Below are 23,836 nucleotides of genomic sequence, written 5' to 3' on the forward strand. Positions count from 1 at the left end.
GAGACCAGTTCCCGCAAGCACCGAGAAAGGATAGAATAGTCCTATCTATTGCGTCATCTTGTTAATCCTTGGCAACGGTACGACGGAACATCCTTTGCATCGATACGTGACGGGAGGGGAGGAAGGCTGAGGTCAGTTCACTCGAGTAGCGATTAAAACATTGATTGGTGCTATCCATTGCGTCGACTTGTTAATCCTTGGCAACGGCACCACAGATCCTCTGCGCCGATACGTAACGGAAGGGGAGGAAGCTTGAGAGACCAGTTAGTTCCCCCAAGCTCCGAGGATGATGGATTGGTGCTATCTATTGCGGCGAGAAACCTATAACTGTCAACATTTTTTCGGAGGGGGGAGGTTCACTTCAATTTGATTTATACTACACGCCGACGGGCACCGGTTTTCCAAGGCACACCGACAAGGGTTGGTATTACCTACTTGCAGAATTCGCGTTAATTTACATCGCACGAGGCTTCCAACTCTTCAGTGCTGATAATATTAAGTGCAATACCAGCGGCAACACCAATGGAAAACACGATAACAGAGTGGAGGTGAGGAGAGCCCAGCAGCGCCTCGCCATGACAACCAGCCGGTGACCTCCCTTCTTCCCTCGCACCTTCCGAAACCCAACTTTAAACTCGGAGGCCTTGTAAAATTTCCGCGTGACAACTCCCACAACTTCGACGAATCATGAGGGAACTCCCGACCAGCCGCCCGGCCCCCTGGCACCTGCGCTACCCAACACACCTTCAGGGCCGTAACTTGCACCCCCTTGACCTTGCGGCTGGTAAGGGGCGTCGAACGTGGATTATCAGGACCGGAGGCTGCGGAGTAACCTTGGCGAGGGTTGGGAGATAACTACCCGTCCTTCTGGAGACGCAAATATACTCTCACCTGTCCTTTCTCTGCGACCCCCTCCCCCCCCCCCCATCTCTCACTCTCACTCTCTCTCTCTCTCTCTCTCTCTCTCTCTCTCTCTCTCCATGGCACCACCTGGCCAACGTTGCTCGGTGTTTATGACCTGAGGCACCATGTGATTCTTATCCCCCCCCCTTGTCGCGGCAATACACCCTCCTTATCCTGCTTTTATCTTGTTGTGTAAATAAAGCCTAGTAAAAAACAAGATAAAAGCCTTGGCGCACTCCATCCACCCTACCCAACAAGAGAGTCGTCAGCAGCAACGGCCAACGTCAGCGGAAGTCGAGTGCCTTTTCATGTGCGAGGAGACCCAATAGCAATACCGACGGGAGGTATCACATAAGACTAGACTATGCACACTAACAAGAGAACGCAGTCACCCCGAACAGGAGTGGTATTTAGTTATGAAGGGCGAATTAGGGTGAAGTTCTGTAATCACAAAAGCCTTCACGAGTTAAAATCTTCTCAGGTGCCTTGGCTTTCAGAGGTGTGAGTGGGGAGGTGCCTATCGCCTCCCTCCCCGCCCTTGTGGCACTCGTACGTCGCGATAACATGCCTGGCCTCCGGTGGGGTAAGAGGCTGGGTCTTGGCACGCACCTGGTGACGCCCTCGAGCACCTGACTCCCTTCCTTCGTCCGCCAATCAGGCCTCACCCTAAGCGGCTTTACGTAACGTTCAAGGATCGACTTCTGAAAGCGTCCTTTTAAGATTGACACGAAGCCAAATATCCACTATCAGGAAAGCGTATACATAAGGATTATTGCTTTAATTTCATGACCTCGAAAAAGACAGTGTTCTGGCATGGTGCAGCAATGTCGGTGGCACGTCGGCGTAATAGGGATGAGGAGATGTACAAAAAACTGTAAATGAAAGGAGCAACACTTGTTTTGCGTGACGCTTTCCTGCATGCAAGTCTGAATATCACTGAAAAAAGCGGCTCACTCGTCACATTCCTCCTTTGCAGCACACACACACACACACACACACACACACACACACACACACACACACACACCTGCCAGTTTCCCTTCTTCAGGTGTGGAAACGAATATGTTTCTCCACTATTACTAGCTCGTGGGGTTCCTGCCTGCCTCGGCGAGACATTTTGGCACGGATTACTTCTCAATCGAGGACTGATCTAAAGAAAGAAGTATGGCAGGATAAACTCTCTCTCTCTCTCTCTCTCTCTCATCATCATCATCATTGTATTTTTGCTTTAATTCTATGTTATTCAGCCACCATTTCTACCAGCTGCAAGTCACTGATTCTATAAGTGCTGCATGTTATTGATTTTAAAGGCATTGCAATGTTTTAACCTAAGTTTGACCTAAAAGAAAAAACCTGTGCTCCATAACTTGAAATCTGGGCGAGAGGTTCAACAAGACAGGCGGTGCAGGTGGTTGCCCTCCGCTCCTGGCAACCTTCCTGCTGTCCTGTGATGGAAAAGCAAGCAACTAGACGAAAATATGTAAGCTTGATCAAATAAATAACCGCGTAAACAAATAGATAGATAAACAGATGCATTGCCAAAGTATATTCCGATATCTTGAACACACACACACATACACACACACACACACACACACAAACATACACGAACCCTAGACAAGTCCCTGATTCACGTGTGCCCTGGGAAGGAGGCATGGAAACACTGAAGCATGGAAAAACGTGTAACAGTAAGTCTATCGGCTCATTACGAGGCTACCCGTTCTTGTGATTTAACCGAGTAACAAGTTTTCATCAGTCCACTACAACCGAGTTCGTTCTGCGTGGTAAAGTCTGACCATTACCTTCCCTTCACATCAAGGTTCAGTCATTGGGAGTCATCAGCATCATAATAATTATTAACTGATATTCTGACTATTTTTGCGACCAAGTAAAGCTTAAAAGAGCATCGTGGACATTTATTTCAGTGTATTCTGCGCGCATCTATAACACGCCGCACCAGGGAAATCCGCCCCTTCAGGAAAATATGCATAAGCCTATCACCGCGCGGGGCTTTGGCGAGGGGGAAACTTTATCGACTTGGCAGTGAAATCCCCAACTTTAATATTACACATGAGGTTTTTTTTTTCTTTTGCAAAGCATTCTATCTTTAATTTAACCTTGTTTTCTATCATCGTTTGTGCGTGTGAATTTTTTAAGGTCTGTAGATTTTTCGAGTTATGTAACACGAACTGAGTCTTTCATTCCTTACTGATGGACCAAGCTTGCTTGCTGGACTGTTGGTTTATGGAAAGAATTCTATGCAGATTTCTTGTTTCTTAAAAAAATCAATATGAAAATTCATAATGTTCTGGGTCGGAGAGTGTAGGGTTACCAGAGCACCTCTAGACGCCTTTTTTTTAAATGAAAGACTGGTGCAAAAGCTCAGAGCTTGTGATGCGGTATCCATCACTTATATATAGTAATATTTTAGAAATAGCCATTACCTAAGACTTAATTCTGGTATTTGTGATCTAGCCTGTAATAACACGATTTTGTCAAATACATTAATTCAGGATTGGAAAACAAGAAACAAGCGCGGAGGGAAAGGACACTTTTTAGTGCTTTGAAAATTTGTCACCAGATGAACCAATACTAATGATGATGGCTGTCAAAGGATATTAATAGAACTTGTAAGCCAATTAGCCTCAAGGTCTAATAGATTAAAGTAAGTGTCTAGCGACTTGTGGTTTGCTGGAAGACACGGTGAACTTCCTTAATGCATCTGTTGAGGAGCTTCACACAGCGTAATAACGAAGTCAATAACAACGGCGGTGCGTCGCGCCACAAAGCAATAAGACAGAATGGCTTCCCTCTAATGCTAAGGACTGGCTCTAAGGAACACTTGGGGACTCAAAACAAACATCTGAAGGCTCGCGTCTTCAGTGCGATACGTTTCCTTGTTTTGTTTTTATATACAGCAGTGGAGAGAGGCCACGAAACGAGCAAATTAAAATAAAAAATTAGCATACTGCTCCTGCATGAAGACATAAAAGATTCCACAAACATAAACAGAGTAGTCTGCAGAGGAGTCTTGGGACACCCCCTCTTCCTATGAAACTGTGATACATCGCCATTAAACAGTGACTAGAGAGGACATGCGCTACATCAAAGGGCAACACGCGTGAAAAATCTCAAGTGAAGCAATTGTTCTTTGGCCGATTCAAGACCTGCGTGTTCGTGTAAGTCAACCGCGGATACGACCATGTGGCAGCCTCCCGGAAGTTAATCTGCTTATCGGGTTGTGTTGGCGCGAGACCTAAAGAACACTGCCGGGACGTCCTTAATCTCGGGGCTGCATCATTCGGATCGATCGAGTCTAGAGCAGGGTTACCAAATTATCGTATTCAGGCACTCAGCACATCGTATTTTCCGGTTCTGAGTCACAGCTATCGCAAACAAACGCCAATAAGTAATGCTTTTAACGAGAACTTTAACTGGAATTTCGTTATCTGTGTGGGTAGGAAAGTTTTGGGCCCTGGAACTGATAAATGCGATGTTTTGAGTAAGATAATTTGGCAACCCTAGTCTAGAGCTGCCCAGGGGAGAAAGATGTGCACGGAGGCTGTTCGCTTCTAGATAAGTTTCACAAATACAAATCGTCGACGTAAATATTTCACTTATATAGAAAAGGTGTGTGTGTGTGTGTGTGTGTGTGTGTGTGTGTTAGGCCTTAGGCCCATGCTGGAGCCACCACGGTCGTATTGTCGTAACACCATTTTCTTTCCACATGAGTATACAATGCCGCGTCTCTCTCTATGTATGTATCAACTGAGCGTGTGTCTTTCTCTCTGTCTGCTCCATCTGAACTTCTTCTTCACAATGCTTCCTCGTAAATTATCCTGATAGCTGAGGGGGGACGGAACACCCATCACTATATTACTTGCCAAACCTCCTTCCTGCTCGTCCTGGCCTTTGGGAATGAAAGCAAGTAGACAAATTGGGGAGACAGAGCAACAGAGATTAAACAGACAGACAGATAAAGAGACACACAGACATAGCCACACTTCCGCTCCGTCCTGGCCTTGAAGAAACAGAATCTGAGAGGGAGAGTAGATTGAGAGATAGGGAGCGACAGAGACACATAGACAAACCATACAGACTGACAGAAGACACACAAAACACAGAGACAGAGAGGTATGGGGAAGCCTTTGAGGGATGTACCAACACTTTTACTACAAAAAGCAGAAAGTTTCTACATGCCTGCGACCTATCACATAACCTTCCTGTCTTCCTGTCCATCTTAGGTGCTCAAGTGCTCTCCGGCTTCCTCCTTCCCTCTCCTCCTTTGCTTTCCCTTCAGCCTCCTCCCGCACCTCATCCCCTTCACTTCACTTCCTCGTTCTTGCTTGCGACATCAGCTTCCTCATCTACCTAACTTTTCTCCTTTCTCCTGTCTCTTTCTTCCCTTTCGGATTCCATTTTCTCCATCCTCCCTCCCTCCCTCCTCCCTCCTCCCCTTTTTCTTTTTCTCCTTTTTCTGTTGCCTGTCACCCCAAGCCAAACAATGGGTAATTCTCCTGAGCGACTCACCTGTGCGTGTGTGTGGGGTGTGTGGGGGGTGTGGGGAGTGCATAGATGAGGCGTGTGAGAACGATTATTTAGTCTTTTTTTTTTTTTGCATAAGAAAAATAAGGAAATATGATGAGGAGGAGGAGGCAGAAAAAGAAAAGGATGATGATGATGATGATGATGATGATGCACTGATGAAGGAAGGAAGGAAGGAAGAAAGGGAGGGATGAAGGAAGGAAGGAAGGAAGATATAAAGAAAGGAGAGTTAGTAGAGGAAGGTGGTGTTGCTGGGAGGTGAGGTCTGATGCCTCCACACACCTGCAATCATCAGCCCAGGCTAATTAGTCCCTCTCACCTGTCTGCAGCTGTTATGTAAGCCACCTGAACCACTCCGCAGGCTTAATATGCCCATCTTACCTGCAAAAAGGAAAAACATAGTTTATTACCGCAATATACTCTTATAACGGTCAGATTACATTTACATACTGAACATATATATTGGGCCGTATTACAAGTCGAATCCTAGAAGTTTCAGGTGGCTACAAAGGTCGGTTGAGGGTCGTATTACAAGTCCAATCGATATGATTGGAATCCTACAGAGTTCGGGATGAGTAACACTGTAGGGACCAGAAACTAAGTTCGACTTGTAATATGATATCTAAACTCATCCTATGTTGTCCAACCTATTGCAAAAGTTTACCAGTGTCGTTCTTCTTTCATCCTCTACTTCATAAGCTCATGATACACCAAAATACGTTCTACATAGATGGCAACACAAAATATATGTTATCCAAAATCCTGTGCAAGGATTTACCAGTGATGTCAACTAACATCCCGCTTTAATACATAAACTCTATAGTACATCAAATACGTTCTGCATAAGATGTGGCCGCAAAATATATGTTGTCAACTTACTCCACTTTACCAGTGATAATAACTCATCCCTTTCACTGAAACTCAAAATCTACGTTCTGCATGAGATAACCAAAGCAGAAAATGACGAACCAGTAATTTCTCGACGACATTCACGTATTCAGTAATAAAAAGTTACTGATTTTTACTCCTCGAAGTGTATATAAGCGTTCACCATCGTTTGAGCGGCGCGTGAAGGCCAGCACCGCGCAGCCTGGCCTATGGATGCTGTCTAAGCGCGAGAGTCTGTTTACCATGTTGTCGGACGTCCCGAGCTTGATGGGATTTCCAACGTGTCAAAGGCTGTAAATATCAAGACTTCAAACGTGTGCGTGTGTGTGTGTGTGTGTGTGTGTGTGTGTGTGTGTGTGTGTGTGTGTGTGTGTGTGTGTGTGTGTGTGTTTAGTATGGTGTGTGGTGTATGTATGGTGTATGTATTTGTGTATAGTATAGTGTATAAAACTATAGTGTGTGTCTATGTGTGTATATATGTGTGTGCGTGTGGTGCTCCAGGTTCGCGAGTGACGTGGAGCTGATGTGTGGCTCGCGGCCGTCCCTGTACTGGTTGGTGTGCTGGAAGGTGGTGTCCCCGCTTCTCATGGTCACCATCCTCGCCTCCTCCGTCGTCAAGATGGCGGTGGAGGGGAGCACGTACCTGGTGAGTCGCTGGTATGCTTGGTGAGTCAGTGGTGTGGTTGGTGAGTCAGTAGTGAGGTTGGTGAGTCACTGGTGTGGTTGACGAGTCAGTGGTGTGGTTGGTGACTCTCTGGTGTAGTTGGTGAGTCAGTGATGTGGTTGGCGAGTCAGTAGAATGGTTGGTGAGTCAGTAGTGTGGTTGGTGAGTCAGTAATGTGGTTGGTGAGTCAGTAATGTGGTTGGTGAGTCACTGGTGTGGTTGTGAGTCAGTGGTGTGGTTGGTGAGTCACTGGTGTGGTTGGTGAGTCAGTAGTGTGGTTGTGAGTCAGCGGTGTGGTTGGTGAGTCAGTAGTATGGTTGGTGAGTCAGTGGTGTGGTTGTGAGTCAGTGGTGTGGTTGGTGAGTCAGTGGTGTGGTTGGTGAGTCAGTGGTGTGGTTGGTGAGTCAGTGGTGTGGTTGGTGAGTGAGTAGTGTGGTTGGTGAGTGAGTAGTGTGGTTGGTGAGTGAGTAGTGTGGTTGGTGAGTGAGTACTGTGATTGGTGAGTGAGTACTGTGGTTGGTGAGTGAGTAGTATGGTTGGTGAGTCAGTGGTGTGGTTGGTGAGTCAGTGGTGTGGTTGGTGAGTCAGTGGTGTGGTTGGTGAGTCAGTGGTGTGGTTGGTGAGTCAGTAGTGTGGTTGGTGAGTGAGTAGTGTGGTTGGTGAGTGAGTAGTGTGGTTGGTGAGTGAGTAGTGTGGTTGGTGAGTCAGTAGTGTGGTTGTGAGTCAGTAGTGTGGTTGGTGAGTCAGTAGTGTGGTTGGTGAGTGAGTAGTGTGGTTGGTGAGTCAGTAGTGTGGTTGGTGAGTCAGTAGTGTGGTTGAGTCAGTGGTGTGGTTGGTGAGTCAGTGATGTGGTTGGTGAGTAGCTGGTGTGGTTGTGAGTCAGTGGTGTGGTTGGTGAGTCAGTGATGTGGTTGTGAGTCAGTGGTGTGGTTGGTGAGTCAGTGATGTGGTTGGTGAGTAGCTGGTGTGGTTGTGAGTCAGTGCCGTGGCTGTGGTGTGTACCTATCAGTATATTTCTTTCTCTACCTGTATATCTCTTTCTGTCTGCCTCCCTATTAAATGTAAATGAATCTCCGTGAATTAGTTTATATCTGTTCATTTCTTCATCTCTCTACCTTCCTATTCATGTATTTTCCTGTATTTATTTCTCTAACTCTTTGTGTACTTGTCTCTCTTTACTTGTATGTCTTTTCATTTCTCTAACTCTCTATTTATATATATCTCTCTAGGTATCTCTATGTATTCACCTCTCTCTACCTTAATGTCTATTCTTTTTTATGTCTTCATCTCTCTAACTCACTTTATGTATCTCTGTATGTATCTCCATCTATTCGTCGCTTTCTACCTCTTTAGCTTTTCATCTTTCTGCCTTCTTGTTTCTGTAGTTCCTTGTCTAAATATCTGAATGTCTACCTACCAGTGTATTTGTCTATAAGTGAATGTGTCCTGCAGGCGTGGGATGCCGAGGTGGGGGAAAGCGTCCAGAGACAATGGCCAGGGTGGGCGTTGGTGCTGGCGGGCCTGCTCGTCTTCATCCCCCTCATGTGGATATTCATCGTACCCATCGCTAAGTGAGTCGAGATATCGTAGCTTAAGTGAGTCAACACATCGCACACATCGCTGAGTCAACATATCATTCTCCCTCAAATCCTATACGTTTCCTTTCCCTCGAGTCCTTGCCTACCATTCTCTTTCCTTGCCAACTCGTATTCATCCCTTTCTTCTTCGTTTTCCTTGCAGCCTTGAGGGAATAAACTTATTTTTCTCCTATCTGCCTTGTCTCACCCTGTACCTCTTTATAACATTACCTTTTTCTTTATCTCTCTTTACATAACCTACGAAGCTTCTCCCTTTCTTCCCTCCTTCCTTTCTTTACTCTTTCTCTAATGGCGGTTTCACTTCCTTTCTCTCCCTATGTATTCTTCTTCCTCTTCCTTCCTTTCTCTCTCTCTCTCTCTCTCTCTCTCTCTCTCTCTCTCTCTCTCTCTCTCTCTCTCTCTCTCTCTCTCTCTCTCTCTCTCTCTCTCTCTCTCCTTTATTTTCCTTCCCTTCTCTTCTTTTCCCCTCCCTTTCTGATCTTTTTTCTTCCCACCCATTATTTCCTTTCCCGATCTTTTCCTTTCCCTTCCTTTCTCTTCTTTTCTTTCCCTTCCCGTCTAACACCCTCACTTCCTCCTTTCACCTCTAATCACCCTCACGCGACTACTATTCTTCCTCTATTCCTCTACTAACACTTCCTCTTCCCTTCCTTCTAAGGCCATTTCTAAAAATCCTTTGCCCTCCCTACTTTATTTTCCTTCCCTTCTAAGCTCTACCCGTACTTTTCTTATCTTATTCCCTTCACTGCCCTTCCTTATCTTTTCCCTTCCATTCCTTTCTCCTATCTTCTCTCTTCCACCCTCATCCCTGCTAACCCTGCCTCCTTAATTAACCCTCGTAACACTATAACCTCAACATAATTTTATCTTTCACCCCTTCCTCAGTAACTTCCTAACACGCCCTCCTCCCCTGCAGTCTAATTGAGTTCCCCTTCCCTATCTTTTCCCTTCCATTAATTTATCTTTTCTATTCTTTGCCATCCCTGCTAAGCCTGCCTCCTTACTTAACCCTCCTAACACAATAACCTCTACATCATTTCATCCTTCACCCCTTCCTCAGTTACCTCTTAACACGCCCTCCTACCCTGCAGTCTCCTCGGGTTCCCTATGCTGTCGGAGGAAGAGCCGGCCTGGTTCCCTGAGAAGGAGCTAAGGAGCGCCCAGGACATCACCCCCCAGCGCTTCACAGCCCTCGAACGCGCCCTCCTGTGTCTGTCTGTGTCCACGGAGTCCCTTAGGGTGAGTGTAGGTGTGGGGGCCTTGGCTGATTGATTGACTGAGTGATTGAATGAATGATTGATTGACAGTTGATTGATTGATAGTTGATTGATTGATTGGTTGACTGATTGATTAATTGACTGACTGACTGATTGACTGAATGACTAAATGATTGACTGACTAATTGACTGATTGATTGATTGACAGTTGATTGATTGATTGGTTGACTGACTGACTAGTTGATTGGCTGATTGATTAACTGACTGACTGAATGAATGACTAAATGATTGACTGATTAACTGATTGACCGATTGATTGATTGATTAGTTGAATGACTGATTGTTTGGGGTATACGATCATAGGTGTGTTGGGGAGGACGTGCGGTTGAGGTAGGGATGGGGAGGGGTTTAAGAGGGAGTAGGGGGAGGGGGCGGTTGTGGATGGTTGTGTAATGGAAAGGGTTTAAAGCTGGAGCGTTTTAATTTCGCGTTTCAATTGGTGTTTTCTGTGCGTCAGGGAATCAGTGGTGGTGTTTGTGTAGGGTGGTGGTGATGGTGTCTGTGTGTGTGTGTGTGTGTGTGTGTGTGTGTGTGTGTGTTGCTACTACGTATTTCACCCATAATATATTTTTCTTTTCATTTCCTTTCGTTACACCTTTGCCCCCCTCGCGTGCTGTTACCTGCGTGCGTTACCTGGACAACCTTAAATCAGTGACGATAATTAACCCACGGAAGTATTGAGTTATGGAGAATATTTCACAAGTCCCCCCTCTAACCCCCCCCCCCCCCCTTCCACACCACACCCCAAAAAGAGTATATAAGAGCAGTGCTGAGCGGGGTTTTTTTTCGTTGTTGGTTTTGAGCTGTTTCCTCTACTGCTAAATATATATAATAAAATAGTTCTAGATTCGACACAATCAGTATCCCCATCGAGTCTGTAATAACATGCAAATCACGTCACTAATTACACCTGCATATTCACGGAGTTGAATAATAATAATAATAATAATAATAATAATAATAATAATAATAATAATAATAATAATAATAATAATAATAATAATAATAATAATAATAATAATAATAATAATAATAATAATCCGAATAATCCAATTCACAAACCTAACTAAACATTCTTCTTTCTCCTTTTTTATTTATTTTTTACAGTCCACCGATGACGAAACAACTGGAAGAAGCGACGGAGGAGGTGGAGGTGGAGGTGGAGGTGGAGGAGGTAGTGGTGGAGGTGGAGGAGGAAGAGGGCACAAGAGGAAGGAACGAGGAGGAGGAAGCAACGGAGGAGAGATGCCCACAGTAGGATCCCAAGTCCCTCTCCTTCCTTCCAAGAGATCGGATTCCATAAAGTCCTTCACCTCCATCGGCTCAGCATCCTCCGCTAACGTGATCAAGATTGGAGGAGGAGGAGGAGGAGGTGGAGGGGGAGGAAGTGGAGAAGGAGGAGATGACAAGGATGACAAACAGCAGCATTCCAGGAGTAAGAGTGAAGAGAAGAACAAGAGGAAAGCTGATAAAGGAGGAAACAGGAAGAGTATGTAAAGAGAAAGAGGAAGAGGAAAAGGAAGAAGAAAGAGGGAACTGATGGAACAAGAAAAGGTCAAGAGTATAAAGTAAGAGTAACGAGAAGAACAAGAGGAAAGCTGGTAAAGGAGGAAACAGAAAGAGTATGTAAAGAGGAAGAGGAAGAGGAAAAAATGAAGTGATGGGTCAAGAAAAGGTCACTGATTTAGAGGAGTGAAGAGGAGAAGAACAAGACGAGGACTGAGAAATAGGAAAAACAGAAGATTTTATAAAGAAGCAGAGGAAGAGGAGAAAGAGAAGTGATGGGACAAGAAATGGCTCAAGAATATAAAGAGTACGGGTGACGGGAAGAAGAAGAAGAGGAAAGTTGATTATGGAGGAAATAGAAAACGTAAAATAGTATTGAAAAAGGAAGAGGAAGAAGAGAAAATGTGACGAGGAAAGGGAGAATAAAAGGTACAAGAATATAAGGAATAAAAATTAAGAGAAAACGAACAAGAGGAAATCTGAGAAAGAAAGACACAAGAAGAGTATGAAATGAGAAAGAGGAAGAGGAAAAAGAGAAGAGCAAAAAGCAATAATTCTGAAGCTAAAGAAGATGGTGAGAGAGGAAAAGGTAAAAAGTTTAAAAAGTAAAAATAACGAAAAGAAGAAAAGGTGAGAATAAAGGAAACAAGAATATGTGATGAAAAAGAAGAGAGGAGGTAAAGAAGAGTAAAAAGCAATAATCGTACAACAAACATGAATAAGAAGCGAAGAAAAGAAGGAACTGCAATAAGATGACGAGACGGTACAAAGTGAAGAGGTTAAATGAAAGAGAAAGAAGAAACAGAAGAAGAGGATAACAGAAGAAGCAATAAAGATAGAGATAAAGATAGAGAGATAAAACAAAGATAAAGCAGACCATAAAGAGGAGGAATGCAGAAGGATAAAGGAGATACTGATAAAGATACTGATAAAAGAGAGGGCAAAGAAAGAATAGTCTCCACAAACAAAGGGAAGATAAGAATGAAGAAAGAGACAACAAAAACAAAGAAATAAAAGGAAAACAAAAAGAAGGAATAATAAATAAACGAAAAGAAAACAAAAGAGTAGAGAATATAGATAACAAAAGATAGAGTAGCAATATATATAAATTATTCATATATATTATATACTCTCAAACACACACACACACACACACACACACACACACACACACACACACACACACACACACAACATACATCACTACTACTATTACACTGCACATTGAAGAGTTATAATAAAATTAGTCGTAAAAGTAAAGCAGAGAAATAATAACATATACATTAGGTAGAGTTGGCGCAGGTTAATGTGTATACGTAGTGTGTGTGTACCTATGTATGTATGTATTAGTATGTGTGTACGTATGTGTTAGTTTGTGCATACATATGACCCTTTCTGTGTTGCTGTATTACGTAACATCAAGTCCTCTTTACCCGCGCCCGAGAGAGAGAGAGAGAGTGAGAGTGAGTGAGTGAGTGAGTGAGTGAGTGTGTGTGTGTGTGTGTGTGTGTGTGTGTGTGTGTGTGTGTGTGTGTGTGTGTGTGTGTGTGTGTGTGTGTGTGTGTGTGTGTGTGTGTGTGTGTGTGTTCGATCACTACTGTTATTGTTGTAGTATTTGTTGTTTGTTTATTTGTTGTTGTTGATGTTGTTCTTGAAGTTGTATTTCAGTAGCCGTGTGTGTGTGTGTGTGTGTGTGTGTGTGTGTGTGTGTGTGTGTGTGTGTGTGTGTGTGTGTGTGTGTGCGTGTGTTCCTAGGAAAGAGACGAAAATGTGTATTATGTATTAGGCAATGTATTAATTCATCCACCCAACCCATCCACCCACCCACCCACCCACCCACACACACACACACACACACTCACACAAATCGGTCTTCCAGGCGTGTTACCAAAAAGCTTCCGTATGTAAGTCTTCCAGCAAGCCAAGACATACACGAATACACAAACAAACAAACAAACAAACAGACAAACAAACAGACATACACACAAACAAACACAAGCCAGCCCAATACCAGCAGTCTTCCGGTACGAGTCTTCACAACCCACACAAGCCAACCAACAAGTCTTCCTTACGAAATATTTATAGATACAAAAGATTAAGAAAACACAAAGTCAAATAGCAAAACAACTAAAAAACAAAACAAGAATCAAAAGGAGAAAAAATTATTACGTCTTTCTGAGATCGTCCCGTTGTCTTCCGAACTCAGCGAATATTGAATGATTACTATTGAATTACCCATTGTATTGTGTTAATATGTATGTGTCTGTGTACGTGTGTGTATATGTATGAATGCGTGTGTTGGGGGGTGAAGAAAAGGGGGATGAGAAGCCTATACATTAGCCAAGAAAGCAGGGATGTGATAAGCTATATTGAAGTTAAGTTTTTTTTTCTTTCCTTCTCAGGTTTAGAGAAAGAAAAAGGTCCAGAGAGAGAAGTAGGATGGAATGAAATAAAAGATGAGTTTTTATGGCTAAGAAAAGTCAGGAAAAGCTTAAGTGGTGAGATGTAAGGAAAGTCTGGTTAAAATCAGAGTTTTTTCTTGTTATTAGGGTCGAGAAGGCAGTAAGAAAGGGGATAAACCAAATAATGAAGCAGTACCAGCCAAACACAGAAGATAAAACATTACCCCTAATAGACTCATTTCATAGAAAACGAGAGTCGTCAAATAGATATGTACATACAGTTTTCGGAAGATCAGAAGCGTGTATGTGTGTGTGTAGACATGAAGATGAACGTACACACACACGTGCACACGAACACACCTGCCAAAAAGAAAAAAACGTACATGAATCATCTTAATCATGTACGTATTTTAATTAGGACCCATTCTCCTCCTCCCCCCCTATGTATGTATGTATGTATGTCTTGTCCTATGTATACACAGTCTTTGTCTCCTTTCTCGGGACCAGTTGCCTGTACCTCGGGCGTAGAGTGTATACAAAAACTTGTCCCCTCTACTTGTGTATTTATGTATGTATGTATGTACTAGGTCAGTGTATTCCGCATGATGAGTGTGTGTGTGTGTGTGTGTGTGTGTGTGTGTGTGTGTGTGTGTGTGTGTGTGTGTGTGTGTGTGTTAAAAATACACACACACACACCTTACACAATACTTCTTCCCACCTTACACCACGTCCACAATTCATTCCCTTCATTCTCTTCGCCCTTTCTTCCCTCCTTCCTTCCTTCCTCCCTTTTGCTCCAGCTCGCTTCCGTGTAGGTGTATAATATGTGCATGTGTTACTATATCGTCTTCCTGGGGCGCGTGTAGTGGAATGGTGTTTGGGATTATGTGATGTTATTTCATGCATTCCACGATCCGTGTTACCATTATGTCTTCCTCGGGCGTACTTAGACACGTTATGGAGAAAAAAGTTAAGGTGGAGTGATGTTTTGGGTTATGTGATGTTAGTTTATGCATTTCACTACTTGTGTTACAATTTTGTCTTCCTTAAACGTGTGCAGACATGTTATGAGGTGGAAAGGTTACTGTTGGGGCTATGTATTATATTTTATGCGTTCCACTTAGTATTTAAAATGATATGTTTTTTTTCTTATGGCGTTGTGGGGAATAATTAATAATGCTTTCTCCCTTTTTTTCCCAAACACATTCCATTCGGAGTCTGTACAATGTGCTGTAGGATAGCAAGAGTCATTCAGCATTTTATGCTGTAATGAAAAAAATAAATAATATTGTAATTCACCTTACAACACACATACACACAAAAATCCATTTCGCTTTACAGTGCTGAGGAGAAAACAAAAAGAATAAAGCAATGTGCATCAGTGCTTCCACGCATTCCACTTTGATTGCCTGTGTCTGTCACACACCACACACACACACACACACACACACACACAGCAAGCAGCAGACAAGGCAAAGCGGATTAGCAGGAGTATTATAAACAGATATGCTTCCCAATCGAGCCTATGCGCGCGCACGCGTGTGTGCGTGTACGTGTATGTGTGTGTGTGTGTGTGTGTGTGTGTGTGTGTGTGTGTGTGTGTGTGTGTGTGTGTGTGTGTGTGTGTGTGTGTGTGTGTGTGTAAGGTAGGTCACCAGGGGCTTCCATAGCAGCAGGCTTCCTTACCCAGCAGGAGTGAGTGACCCTTACCCTCTTAAGCAGGGTATAATTTCAGGTCTTCTCTTCCCTTCCTTTACTTTCCCTGTAACTTCCTTTACCTTCCTTTTTCCTTTTCCTCTCATATATCACACACTTCATTTTTCTCCTTCCCTTTATTTCCTTTTCTATACTACTTTAATTTTCCTTCTTATCCTTTTAATTCTAAGTGATTTCCTCTACCTTTCATTTTCTTTTCCTTCCATTTCCTTTTCATTCGCCTTTTTATTGCCATACATTTCCTTTCATCTCTCTCTCTCTCTCTCTCTCTCTCTCTCTCTCTCTCTCTCTCTCTCTCTCTCTCTCTCTCTCTCTCTCTCTGTTCTATCTATATATATATATATATATATATATATATATATATATATATATATATATATATATATATATATATATATATATATATATATATATATATATATATATACACACACATTTCATTAACACACTGACTTATTTAGTATACAGACTATCTTTTAATCATACTTAGAGTTTGTAAGCGGTGGCGTAAAACTCTACGGATAAAATTTGCCGTGTTTTACTATGGCAGGGTATTTATTACCATAGACTCTCTCTCTCTCTCTCTCTCTCTCTCTCTCTCTCTCTCTCTCTCTCTCTCTCTCTCTCTCTCTCTCTCTCTCTCTCTCTCTCTCTCTCTCTCTCTCTCTCTCTCTCTCTCTGTTACTACTACTACTACTACTACTACTACTACTACTACTACTACTACTACTACTACTACTACAATTACTACTACTGCTACTACTACTATAAGCTACTACTACTACTACTACTACTACTACTACTACTACTACTACAAGGCACTGACAACCGGGAATACTCAGCCCTCTCCTCTTTAGCCGTTTTGTGCGCTAGTTCGGCTGTAATAATCCACAAATAGTAGCGATAATAGTATTATAATGAAGAAATATATCGCTTACTAGTACAGCAGCGTCAGGGATAGGCATATAATTAGATAAAAAGTAAGGAAGTAAGAAGGAAGAAGAATAACATTTACTAGGAATAGAAGGCGAAGAGGACAAAAAAGTATTACAAAAAATACATATAATTACATAACTAACCTTTCTGTGTGTGTGTGTGTGTGTGTGTGTGTGTGTGTGTGTGTGTGTGTGTGTGTGTGTGTGTGTGTGTGTGTGTGTGTGTGTGTGTGTGTTGTAGGAGCTAGGATTAGTTTATTTTAGTTTCTATTTATATTTATTAGTTGTATGAGATGCTCTGTTAACTCTCGCATCCTTTTTTCTTTTCCTTGTTGGCTGAAAATGAAAGGTTCCAATGGGTGTTTTAACTGATCGCCAAATACAGTTCAGCGTCAACAAACAAAGCAAGGACGAAATTGAGTTTTCCTCGTGCCTTCATTTCTTGTAGGGAATAGGTGGGACGAAATTGTTTTCTTCCTGTTTTTATAAGCGAGTAAAAGCAATTCATCTTGTAAACGACAAAGAGACAAGCAAGAGAGAACCGTTAAACTATCAAACAGTTACTTATACATACTACAATATGAATGGCAGAAAGAGATATGTTTAGAAGTGACTGACCAACCATTATGTATGTATTCCTGATTAATTTACATTCCCCTATTCATCTATCATTACCTTTCTTCCACCTGTGAACTGACTAATCATATAAGCATACATGATTTGTTTACCTTACCATATACATTTACCTTTACCTTTCTTCTTACTGCAAACTGACTGATGATTATGAAAGCATATCTAATTCATTTACCTTCCCACACATATGTACCTTTACTTTCTTATACGTATTACCTATAATTGCCCACGACATTCAAGGAACCCTACCCCCCATTCCCCCGTTCACCCTTCCCTTTCGTACTTGTGTTGTGTTCTCGTGTACGTACATGAATGTGTGTATGTACATGTGTATATCATGTGTATGTATATAGCTGTGTGTATACGTCTATCTGTCCAATTTGAGGCCTATATATTATGCTTCCACGTTGTCTTCCGCGGTTTGTGTGTGTGTGTGTGTGTGTGTGTGTGTGTGTGTGTGTGTGTAGTCTTCCACCTGTGTATACTCCAAGATGGCGATGATGTATAATAACAAATAAATTATGTGAAGCTAAATCGTTTTTTATTAGTCTCTAAAATAGGGTGCATTTACGTGTGCAATTTGTTTCTTTTGAATTTCTTTATTTTATTCGTTAATTTGTTCACTCATTCTTTTAAGACTTCTTTCATTCTTTACTTTTTCGTTTTTATATATTATGTCACACACACACACACACACACACACACACACACACACACACACACACACACACACACACACACACACACACACACACACACACACACACACACACACACACACACACACACACACACACACACACACACACACACACACACACACACACACACACACACACACACACACACACACACACACACACACACACACACACACACACAGAATGACACGTCATTCACACACCGACAACACACACACACACACACACACACACACACACACACACACACACACACACACACACACACAGAGAATGACACGTCATTCGCTAATCCGACAGCGTCCCTGCTATTGTCATCACCACATGCCCCATCATCACCAGCGTCACCTCCCCCACCTTAACCTCCACTACCACCACCACCACGACCACCACAATCATAACCACCACATCCAGTAAGAAATATAACATTAAAGTACATGTTTGTCACCGGCCATATTCCAGAATTGCACATGATAACACACACACACACACACACACACACACACACACACACACACAAACACGTTCTGGCAGCCATGTCGTTTTCCTCTCCATTACTTTATTTTTGAGCAATTTAAATGGAATCTCTCTCTCTCTCTCTCTCTCTCTCTCTCTCTCTCGCCAGGGAAGGGAGCCAAAAGAAGAAAAACACTGGAGATATGAAAGCAGGAATTGTAGGAGATTTACGTGGAAGACACTAAACATAATAATAATAATAATAATAATAATAATAATAATAATAATAATAATAATAATAATAATAATAATAATAATAATAATAATAATAATAATAATAATAATAATAATAATAATAATAATAATAATAATAATAATAATAATAATAATAATAATAATAATAATAATAATAATAATAATAATAATAATAATAATAATAATAATAATAATAATAATAATAATAATAATAATAATAATAATAATAATAATAATAATAATAATAATAATAATAATAATAATAATAATAATAATAATAATAATAATAATAATAATAATAATAATAATAATAATAATAATAATAATAATAATAATAATAATAATAATAATAATAATAATAATAATAATAATAATAATAATAATAATAATAATAATAATAATAATAATAATAATAATAATAATAATAATAATAATAATAATAATAATAATAATAATAATAATAATAATAATAATAATAATAATAATAATAATAATAAGAAGAAGAAGAAGAAGAAGAAGAAAAGAAGAAGAAGAAGAAGAAGAAGAAGAAGAAGAAGAAGAAGAAGAAGAAGAAGATGATGAGAAGTGCCAGATGGCTTTCTCTCTCTCTCTCTCTCTCTCTCTCTCTCTCTCTCTCTCTCTCTCTCTCTCTCTCTCTCTCTCTCTCTCTCTCTCTCTCTCTCTCTCTCCCATATTCCTTTCCTCCATCTCCTTCTTCCCCTCTCCTCCTCCCTTCTTCCTTTCCTTCCTTCCCTCTTCTCCCTTCAGCATCTATAACTCTTTCCTCCATCACACTTTTCTTCTTTCCCTCACCTGCTATCTCTCCTCTCACCACCTTCATGTTTCCCTCCCTCCCCTCCTCCTCCCTCCTTTACTCCCTCCTTCATTCCTCCCTCCCTTGCTCCTTCTCTCCCACTCTGCCTCTCGTAGAAACACCTGGTGGCGAGTCAGTGAAAAAAAAAAATGGATAAAGGAGGAGGAAAGAAGAAGAAGAAAATGAGAAGGAAAAAAGGAAAGAGAGAGAGAGAGAGAGAGAGAGAGAGAGAGAGAGAGAGAGAGAGAGAGAGAGAGAGAGAGAGAGAGAGAGAGAGAGAGAGAGAGAGAGAGAGAGAGAGAGAGAGAGAGATTAAAGATAGACCACCACCGCCAAGGACATTCTCCACCACCACCACCACCACCACCTCCACCACCACCCACACCTCCAGTCACCTTTGCTTTACCGGCCGGACTAATTAAGCGGTACCTGAAATATTCTGGTCACCTGCTACCTCACCACCACCTACACACTGTCATCTCTTGGTATGTACGTGGGAGTAAGTATATGTGTGTGTGTGTGTGTGTGTGTGTGTGTGTGTGTGTGTGTGTGTGTGTGTGTGTGTGTGTGTGTGTGTGTGTGTGTGTGTGTGTGTGTGCCCCTGCGGCCTTGAAACACACATGGGTGCCAGAATCCCCTGAGTCAATGGCTGGTCGTGTGAGCGGTGGATTTAGGCTCCAACGGCTTGACTAGACTCTCCGCTTGGATGTTAGTTATTTCACTGCTGTCATTTTATTTTAATCGCCTTTTTCTAATGTTACAATTCACAGGCTTACTTTTCCATATAATGTTATTATCTAGTTTGCCATTTATATAATCTTCATTTTAATCTCCCTGTTATTCATATTTTGTTCTGTTGAGTGTAACAATCACTGTTCCATAAATGTGTTTGTCTTCAAGAATTCTACAATGAATTCCCTTGACTCCCTGTTGTCCAATTGCATGTATGTATGTATGTATGTATGTATGTATGTAAATGCTAGATAACCATGAATATTATAAGGGCGCACGCACACACACACACACACACACACACACACACACACACACACACACACACACACACATGGGATGCAAATTTCAAGACACAGTATTTTAGCAAAACGCCACCAAGATTGATATTTCGCAGACACCACATCTTGCGAGAGACGCCGGAATGCAGGTAAATAGTGGTTGTAGTGGTGGTGGTGGAGGTGTTGATGGTGATGGTGGTGGTGAAGAAAAAAATAATGGGGAGTGGAAGCTGAAAATGTAAGGGTGTAAGGGTGGAGGGAGATAAAAATATGTGGAAGTGAAGGTTGAGGTGGAGGAAACAGGGTGGTGGATTACGTGATGAGGGGGGTGAGAGAGAGAGAGAGAGAGAGAGAGAGAGAGAGAGAGAGAGAGAGAGAGAGAGAGAGAGAGAGAGAGAGAGAGAGAGAGAGAGAGAGAGAGAGAGAGAGAGAGAGAGAGAGAGAGAGACGGGTCTTTTGTGTTGCCCACCTGTGAGGTATTTGCCTTTAGGGGAGGTGACAGGTGATCGCGGGGAGCTGTCACCTACCTGTCAGGTGTCACGTGGCGGGGAGTGACAGGTGTTTGTGTGTGTGTGTGTGTGTGTGTGTGTGTGTGTGTGTGTGTGTGTGTGTGTGTGTAATTCACCACCGTCTGATCACGAGTTGGACTCGCTTTCGCCAGCAGGTACCCTCCCGACATGAGCAACATGCTCATTATCGTCGATCTCTGGGTACTGCCAGGACCTCATACACCACACACCCCATCCCCATTGCTCAAGGGTGGACAGTAACCACTCCTAGTCTACGGAAAGAATCCGGCCTCAGCGGGGCTCGAACCGCCGCCTGTTTGGCCGTGAAGCCTTGCAGCGCGGCGCTCTAACCAGTTGCGCCACGGAAAGTGCGTGCGTGCGTGCGTGCGTGCGTGCGTGCGTGTGTGTGTGTGTGTGTGTATGAGAGAGAGAGAGAGAGAGAGAGAGAGAGATTAAGTGAGAACATAAAGCGAGCGCGATAAAGCGGGGGTGGGGGAGAGTGCGAGAAAAATAAAAAGGGGACATTGAGAGAAAGAAAGTCTCTCCGGCATAGCGAATTAATGCAAAACGCTCACATTACAGGAATATTAGGCAAATTTATTTCTTCTTTTATTTAACTACTATGACGGGGAATCCTTTTGTCCTCCCTCACACACACACACACACACACACACACACACACACACACACACACACAGAAGAAATAGTCAAAAAACAATCTCCCAGGAAGGCTCGTCATCAGACAGGCACAAAAATAACACTGCTGGCTGGCGCGCGTCTCGGCAACGATCAGAATAATCAGCATCAGCATTATTATCATCATCATCATCATCAGGCTGCTGCGATGAGGAGCTGATAGTGACAAAGATACCATCAGAACGAGGAGGATGAAGCTGCTGTTGAAGTATGCGCATAATAGTAGAAAGTAAACACACACACACACACACACACACACACACACACACACACACACACACACACACACACAGAGAGAGAGAGAGAGAGAGAGAGAGAGAGAGAGAGAGAGAGAGAGAGAGAGAGAGAGAGAGAGAGAGAGAGAGAGAGATGATTATGTAGCCCGCATATGAATTCCGTTATATCCATAAATATGTCACCGATTTAAATACATGTGCTTAGTTGTTGTGTACACCTGGAGCCACTTAATTAACACGCAGTATTGAACGGTGACACACGTGTCTGTGTGCAGGTTTTGTGAGATTCGTTGTTTTTTGGTGAAGATCTTTATACTCCTCTAATCGTTCGGGTACTTCCTCACTTCTTCAATAAGTTCCTCCATCTTTAGCTGTGTCTACCTAGAAACATGGGAAAGACAGTGTGGCAGCCTTGACAGGTAGCGCGACTCTCCTCGACTCCCTACGTTGACCTCCCCATCCCGCACCAGGGCGGCCAGTGTCCCTGCGCTGCTTCGTCACGCTGGATCCTGTTCTTGCACGCGACGATTCTCATCCTGCTAGTGCGGCTGTTTCCAATGAGGCGCCGCACGTCCATGACACCACCAGGAAGAAAAGGTTTTCAAACACCACACCACACCATACAACACACAACACACAACACAACACCAACATCACACACCTCCACTTCCCTCTCCCCAGGAAGAAAAGGTTTTCAAACACCACACACCACACAGCACACAACACACAACACAACACCAACGCCGCACACCTCCACTTCCCTCTCCCTAGGAAGAAAAGGTTTTCAAAGACCACACCACACAGCACACAACACACAACACAACACCAACGCCGCACACCTCCTCATCCCTCTCCCTAGGAAGAAAAGGTTTTCAAAGACCACACCACACAGCACACAACACACAACATAACACCATCACCACACACCTCCACTTCCCTCTCCCTATGAAGAAAAGATTTTCAAAGACCACACCACACAGCACACAACACACAACACAACACCAACGCCGCACACCTCCTCATCCCTCTCCCCAGGAAGAAAAGGTTTTCAAACGCAATACCACACCACACAACACAACACCAGTGCCGCACACCTCCACTTCCCTCTCCCCAGGAAGAAGAGGTTTTCAAACACCACACCACACCATACAACACAACACACAACACAACACCGGCGCTTCAAACACCACACCACACCATACAACACAACACAACACAACACAACACAACACACAACACACACCATACACACCAGCACACAAGACAAGACACAAGACAAGACACAAGACAAGACACAAGACACAAGACAAGACACAAGACAAGACACAAGACACAAGACAAGACACAAGACACAAGACAAGACACAAGACACAAGACACAAGACACAAGACACAAGACAAGACACAAGACACAAGACACAAGACACAAGACACAAGACACAAGACACAAGACACAAGACACAAGACAAGACACAAGACACAAGACAAGACACAAGACAAGACACAAGACACAAGACACAAGACAAGACACAAGACAAGACACAAGACACAAGACACAAGACAAGACACAAGACACAAGACAAGACACAAGACAAGACACAAGACACAAGACAAGACACAAGACAAGACACAAGACAAGACACAAGACAAGACACAAGACAAGACACAAGACACAAAACAAGACACAAGACACAAGACAAGACACAAGACACAAGACAAGACACAAGACAAGACACAAGACAAGACACAAGACACAAAACAAGACACAAGACACAAGACAAGACACAAGACAAGACACAAGACACAAGACACAAGACAAGACACAAGACACAAGACAAGACACAAGACACAAGACAAGACACAAGACACAAGACAAGACACAAGACACAAGACAAGACACAAGACACAAGACAAGACACAAGACACAAGACAAGACACAAGACACAAAACAAGACAGAAGACAAGGTGTTGGTAAGGGTGGTGATCGGGCAATGTATGGTTTTGATGGTAACGGTTATAGAGGTGTTTTTTGATTTGTAGGTAAGAGAGGTGAGCAACTAAATACACCTGCTTACTTGTAGACTAGTGGG

General features: G+C 42.7%; 1 protein-coding gene across 1 annotated transcript; it reads left to right on the forward strand.

The window, feature by feature from the left end:
- Positions 1 to 687: 687 nt before the first annotated feature.
- Positions 688 to 12,574, forward strand: LOC126988932 (uncharacterized). Its single transcript, XM_050847360.1, has 6 exons — positions 688 to 784; positions 4,938 to 5,037; positions 6,838 to 6,982; positions 8,453 to 8,571; positions 9,690 to 9,837; positions 10,983 to 12,574. Exons 1-6 carry the CDS (start codon positions 688 to 690, stop codon positions 11,370 to 11,372), a joined length of 999 nt encoding a protein of 332 aa, XP_050703317.1. The 3' UTR covers positions 11,373 to 12,574.
- The last annotated feature ends 11,262 nt before the right edge of the window (positions 12,575 to 23,836 follow it).

This window comes from Eriocheir sinensis, unplaced genomic scaffold (genome assembly GCF_024679095.1).
Source record: "Eriocheir sinensis breed Jianghai 21 unplaced genomic scaffold, ASM2467909v1 Scaffold1009, whole genome shotgun sequence".
Lineage (NCBI taxonomy): Eukaryota > Metazoa > Arthropoda > Malacostraca > Decapoda > Varunidae > Eriocheir > Eriocheir sinensis.

What these genes read in the sequence shown, in the direction of transcription:
- LOC126988932 (XM_050847360.1), top strand. Translation starts at nt 688, where the DNA reads ATGAGGGAACTCCCGACCAGCCGCCCGGCCCCCTGGCACCTGCGCTAC. An exon ending in CCCCCTTGACCTTGCGGCTG is followed by an intron (nt 785 to 4,937) that starts GTAAGGGGCGTC and finishes TTGAAGAAACAG; the next exon opens with AATCTGAGAGGGAGAGTAGA. An exon ending in CAAAACACAGAGACAGAGAG is followed by an intron (nt 5,038 to 6,837) that starts GTATGGGGAAGC and finishes GTGGTGCTCCAG; the next exon opens with GTTCGCGAGTGACGTGGAGC.